This window comes from Carlito syrichta, unplaced genomic scaffold (genome assembly GCF_000164805.1).
Source record: "Carlito syrichta isolate Samal-C Ts95f unplaced genomic scaffold, Tarsius_syrichta-2.0.1 Scaffold107967, whole genome shotgun sequence".
Lineage (NCBI taxonomy): Eukaryota > Metazoa > Chordata > Mammalia > Primates > Tarsiidae > Carlito > Carlito syrichta.
The window spans coordinates 1-5,983 of NW_007052063.1; the positions used below are offsets into that span (position 1 = coordinate 1).

General features: G+C 53.3%; 1 protein-coding gene across 1 annotated transcript in view; it reads left to right on the forward strand.

Annotated features, from left to right (window-relative positions):
- Nucleotides 1–489: 489 nt before the first annotated feature.
- Nucleotides 490–5,983, forward strand: part of AP1M2 (adaptor related protein complex 1 mu 2 subunit) — a gene marked incomplete at its 5' end in the record, with an annotated part of 12,012 nt that continues 6,518 nt past the window's right edge. The window contains 5 exons of the mRNA XM_008068034.1: nucleotides 490–646; nucleotides 1,191–1,258; nucleotides 5,065–5,195; nucleotides 5,304–5,451; nucleotides 5,550–5,676. Of these exons, the coding sequence (XP_008066225.1) occupies nucleotides 490–646; nucleotides 1,191–1,258; nucleotides 5,065–5,195; nucleotides 5,304–5,451; nucleotides 5,550–5,676 (631 nt within the window). The remainder of the gene's footprint in view (nucleotides 647–1,190; nucleotides 1,259–5,064; nucleotides 5,196–5,303; nucleotides 5,452–5,549; nucleotides 5,677–5,983) is intronic.

A 5,983-nucleotide genomic window follows, 5' to 3' on the forward strand; every position in this document is an offset into this window, starting at 1 on the left:
GCAGACAATAAATCAAAAATTAGCTGGGCGTGGTAGCACGCACCTGTAGTTCCAGCTACTTGGAAGGCTGAGGCAGAAGGATCACTGGAGCCCAGCAGGTCGAAGTTGCGGTGGCCGGGAGCGGCCACTGCACTCCAATCTGGGAGACAGAGTGAGACTCCAACTCAAAAAACAAAAACAAAAACCCTCAACTTCTCCAGCTGTAAAATGGAGAGGATGATAGCACCTACCTTACAGGGTTGTGGCAAGAACTGATAAGTTAGCAGACATCCACTGGTTTGGTAGATGCAGCGTGGTGCCCTGTGTGGGCCTAGACCCCTTAGCTGTGGCCATTACACGCCCATTGTACAGAGGAGAAACCTGAGATCCAGAGTGGTATAGCCTGGAGCAGTTCTCTCTGCTAGGAAGTGGGGCTGAGCACTCTGGTACCCCAGGGTGGTGGACTCCTGGGCTGCTGGTGCTGACTGTGTCCTTGCCACCTATCCTCAGCCCTTGATCAGCCGCAACTACAAGGGCGATGTGGCCATGAGCGAAATTGAATACTTCATGCCCCTGCTGGTGCAGCGGGAGGAGGAGGGTGCCCTGGCCCCGCTGCTGAGCCACGGCCGAGTCCACTTCCTGTGGATCAAACACAGCAACCTCTACTGTATCCATGTGGGCTCCCTTGGGGCCAGGGGTGGTGGCAGCTCAGGCCCAGAGAGGGTGAGCTCAGGATAGAAGTTGCACAGTATGGCTGTGCACAGAAGGCTCACGCCTGTCATCCCAGCACTTTGGGAGGCTGAGGCAAGAGGACTGCTTGAGCCCAGGAGTTCAAGACCAGCCTGGACAACATAGCGAGATTGTGTCTCTACAAAAAAAAAAAATGTTTAAAAAATTAGCTGGGGTTGGTTGGGGGTGGTGTTGCCTGTAGTCCCAGCTACTCAGGAGGCTGAGAAGGGAGGATCACTTGAGCCCAGCAGGTCGGGGCTACGGTAATCATGAGGGTGCCACTGCACTCCAGTCTGGGTGACAGAGTGGGACCCTGACTCAAAAAAAAAAAAAGTTGCACAGCATATCTGTGGTTCAGGCTGGGTGGAGAGATGGCAAGGGTAAAGACAGGGATGGGGTCAGGGGACAGGTTGGAGGCTCAGTTGTGTCCTCCATTTAAACCCCACAAAAGTGCACTTTTTCCTTAACCTTGCTGCCCCCAGTGGTGGCCACCACGCTGAAGAACGCTAATGCCTCCCTGGTATATTCTTTCCTCTACAAGGCTGTGGAGGTAGGTACTGGCTTCTCATTGGCCGGCTGGCCTGTCTGTCTTGCCCTCCTCTTTCTGGACCCACTTCTCCTAGGAAGCCTTCCCTGACCTTCGGGGCCCTCTCTGGGTCCCTGCACTTCCCCCATCAAAGTCCTGTCACTCTGTCTCACCAACTGCTTATGAGATGATCTCTCTTGATGGGGTGGGGACCAAGGAGGTCTCTGAGCGATCATGCCGCTCAGATCCGAGCCAGAGGGCTTGGGGTCCAATCCCCACTCTCCCATATCCTGGCTTTGTGATCTGGAACAAGTCCCTTCTCCTCTCTGTGTCTCTACACAGGGTTTACAACAAATGCTGCCTCGGGGTTGTACAAATCAGTCAAATTAATATCTATAAAGAGCTTAGAAACAGCTGGGTGTGGTGGCTCAAGCCTATAATCCCAGCACTTTGGGAGGCTGAGGTGAGAGGATTGCCAGAGCCCAGGGGTTCAAGACCAGCCTGGGCAACATGGTGAGACCTCGTCTCTACAATATATCAAAAAATTAGCTAAGCATGGCGGCGCACATCTATAGTTCCAGCTACTTGGAAGGCTGAGGTAGAAGGATCACCGTGAGCGTGCCACTGCACTCCAGCCAGCGTGACAGAGTGAAACTCTGACTCAAAAAGCTGGCCAGGCTTGGTGGCTCAACCTGTAATCCCGGCACTCTGGGAGGCCAAGGTAAGTAGACTGCCTGAGCCCACAGGTTCAAGACCAGCACAGACAACTTGGCGAGACTCACCTCTATGATAAAAATCAAAAATTAGCTGGGCGTGGTAGCGTGTGCCTATAGTTCTCACTAATTGGAAAGTTGAGGTGGAAGAATTTCTGGAGTCCAGCAGGTCGACACTAGGGTGGCCATGAGTGTGTCACTGCACTCCAGCCTGGGCGATACAGTAAGACTCCAACTTAAAAAAAAACACCCACAAAAAACTCCTAAAACAGTGCTCAGAATGCAGTAAGTGTTTGACAAATGTTTGCTATTATTGCTAGCATTACACAAATATATTTTTTCTTTTTTTCCACAAAGTTTTGTTTTTGTGTTTTGAGTCAGAATCTCACTCTGTCACCCAGGCTGGAGTGCAGTGACACCCTCATGGCTACCGCTGCCATGACCTGATAGGCTCAGGTGATCCTTCCACCTCAGCATTCTAAGTAGCTGGAACTACAGGTGCATACCACCATGTACGGCTAATTTTTTAATTTACTGTAGAGACGACATCTTGCCAAGTTGCCCAGGCTGGCCTCGAGCTCCTGGGCTCAGACTATCCTCCCACTTTGACCTCCTAAAGTACTGGGATTACAGGCATGAGCCACCATGCCTGGCCACACAAATATAGAATAACAAGTTATTAAGCACTTATTTATTTATTTATTTATTTTGAGTTGGAGTCTCACTCTGTCGCCCAGACTGGAGTGCAGTGGCCACTCCTGGCCACCGCAGCCTCAACCTGCTGGGCTCCGGCGATCCTTCTGCCTCAGCCTTCCAAGTAGCTGGAACTACAGGCGCGCGCTACCACGCCCGGCTAATTTTTGATTTATTGTAGAGATGAGGTCTCGCCAAGTTGCCCAGGTGGGTCTCGAATCCGTGGGTTCAGGCAATCCACTCACCTCAGCCTCCCAAAAGTGCGGGATTACAGGCTGAACCACCGAGCCCGGCATTAAGCACTTATTAGATGCCATTGTCAATGTCTGAGAATGTGCTCAGTAAATACATTTCAACAAACAAACAATAATTTTTTTTTTTTTTTTTTTTAGTTAGAGTCTCATTCCATCACCTAGGCTGGAGTCAGTGGCATGCTCACGGCCACCCCAGCGTCGACTCACTGGGCTCTGGCAATCCTTCCGCCTCAGCCTTCCAAGTAGCCAGAACTACGGGCGCATGCTACCATGCCCAGCTAATTTTTCTGGTTTTTTCTTGTAGAGACAAGGTTTCACCAAGTTGCCCGGGCTGGTCTTGAACCCTTGGGCTCAAGTAATCCATTCACCTCAGCCTCCCAAAGTGCTGGGATTACAGGCTGAGTCACTGCACCCAACCAACAAACATGCAATATTTCTTGAGGCTGAGTGCAGTAGCTTACACCTATAATTCCAGTTCACTTTGGGAGGCCAAGGTAGGAGAATAGTTTGAGGCCAGGAATTCAAGAGCAGTCTGGGTGACATAGTGAGACTTGCCTCTGTTTTTGTTGTTGTTTTAAAGCCAGGCATGCAGGAGCCATTGCCTTGCTAAACTCTGGTGTGGCCATGTGCTCATTGAGTTATGGCTGTCACCACGCTTCCTGGCTTTGCCCCCCCCCACCTTGGGGAGGTGAATCTTCTCTCTCCCTTCTCTCTCTCTCTCTTTAGTTTACTTTTAAATAAACTTTTCTCTCTTTTTTTGCCAAAAAAATAAAATAAAATAAAATAAAAGCCAGGCATGGTGCTGCACAGTGCTAGTACTAGCTACTTGGGAGACTGAGGCGGACAGATCGCCTGAGTCCAGGATGTCAAGGCTGTAGTCAGCTATTATCGCACCACTGTATTCCAGCTTGGGCAACAGAGTGAGACTCTGTCTCAAAGAAAATAAAAGAACATTTAGTGATTTGTCTTCTGTCTGCTAGGCAAGGGGGAGATACGCCTATGAATTGGACAGGCAAAGTTCCAGCCCTCTTGACTCCCCGATGGTAATGAAGGAAGGATACAATCTACTGTGGAGTTCAAGGGCGTTTTGAAGATGAAACAGGACCTTGTCATAACGCCTGACTTGGGTGCTATTCTCACAGGAGGGAGGCTTCACCAAAGGAGGGGCATTTGAGTGGAGGCTCGAGCCACAAAGACCCGGCTGCAGTTTCCCTGCCATTCCCATTACTCATTCCCAGGGGCTCTTTTTTTTTTTTTTTTTTGAGTTGGAGTCTCACTCCGTCGCCCAGACTGGAGTGCAGCGGCCGCTCCCAGCCACCGCAGCCTCGACCTGCTGGGCTCCGGCGATCCTTCCGCCTCAGCCTTCTGAGTAGCCGGAATTACAGGTGCGCGCTACCACACCCAGCTAATTTTTTGATTTTATTGTAGAGATGAGGTCTTGCCTGCCCAGGCGGGTCTCGAACCCGCGGGCTCAGGCAATCCACTCACCTCAGCCTCCCAAAGGCGCAGGATTACAGGCTGAGCCACCGAGCCTGGCTTTCCCAGGGGCTCTTAACCTGGGACCCCCAGACCCCATGGGCCACTGGATAGCACTCAGGATGTCCATGAACGTGGATGTTTCTGTATAATGGGGTTCTTTTGCCATCACCACAGTTGGGCACAGTGGCTCACGCCTGGAATCCCAACACTTTGGGAAGCCAAGGTAGAAGGATTGCTTGAGCCCAGGAGTTTGATGTCAGCTTGGGCAATATCATCAGACCCTATCTAGGAAGGAAGGAGGGAGGGAGGGAAGGAAGGAAAGATGGAAAGGAAAGAAAGAAAGAAAGAGAAGCACCAGCCACACAGGGATCCACAATAAATAAATAAGATTACAAGCCCTTTTAATGCCTCCCTCCAGAAGTTTCTCCAGACCTCTCTGCTTCTGGGTTCCTAGGGTTGCTTGTGTTTCCATAGTTACTGCATGCAACGTGGTCGATTACATTGGTCCGCTTTCCTGTCCACTTCTTCCATGAGGGCAGGGACTCTGTTTGCTTTGCTCACCTCGAAGGTGCCAGCACAGGCATACAGTAGGTGCTCCATAATTGCTCCTTGGATGGCCGCTGGAGGAGCAGAGACCCAGCCCCCGGCCACAGCCACAGCCATGTGGGTGACTGTCTCCCCCTGCCCCCAGGTATTCTGCGAATACTTCAAGGAGCTGGAGGAAGAGAGCATCCGGGACAACTTTGTCATTGTCTACGAGTTACTGGATGAGCTCATGGACTTCGGCTTCCCGCAGACCACGGACAGCAAGATCCTGCAAGAGTGAGGGGCCTGGGGGCAGCCGCGGCCTGGGCCGTGGGGACGGGAACTCCAGGAGGGCCGGGGAGGCGTCCCCGGGTCCAGCCGCTTGTCCCCGCCGCCCCCCGCCAGGTACATCACGCAGCAGGGCAACAAGCTGGAGACTGGCAAGTCGCGGGTGCCGCCCACCGTCACCAACGCCGTGTCCTGGCGCTCCGAGGGCATCAAGTACAAGAAGAACGAGGTCTTCATCGACGTCATAGAGTCTGTCAACCTGCTGGTGAGCCCCCGCGCCTCCACCGGACCCCGCCACCTCCGGGGCAATGGGGGGGCGCTGCGCCTGTGGATCCCCCCATGTGTCCCCTCCCCCCATCCCAGGTCAGTGCCAACGGCAGCGTCCTGCTGAGCGAGATCGTGGGCACCATCAAGCTCAAGGTGTTCCTGTCGGGGATGCCAGAGCTGCGGCTGGGCCTCAATGACCGCGTGCTCTTCGAGCTCACTGGCCGTAAGCGTTCGGGGCTCCTCCCGCTCCCCGGAATGCCCAGGGGGATCCGGAGACCCCGCCGCCCGCCGGGTCTGGGAACCCAGGGAGTTGCAGCCGGTGGTAAAATAGGCCTTCGCGCGCCCTCTGCTGGTTGAGGCCAGGACTGCAGGCGCTGGCTCGCTGAGCAAAAGCTGTTTCGTGATTGAGCTCCTACTGGGTGACGGGTGCAGTTTAAGGCTCTGAGGACACAGCAGTGATGAAAAAGACCAATTCCAGCCGGGCTCGGTGGCTCAGCCTGTCATCCCGCGCCTTTGGGAGGCTGAGGTGA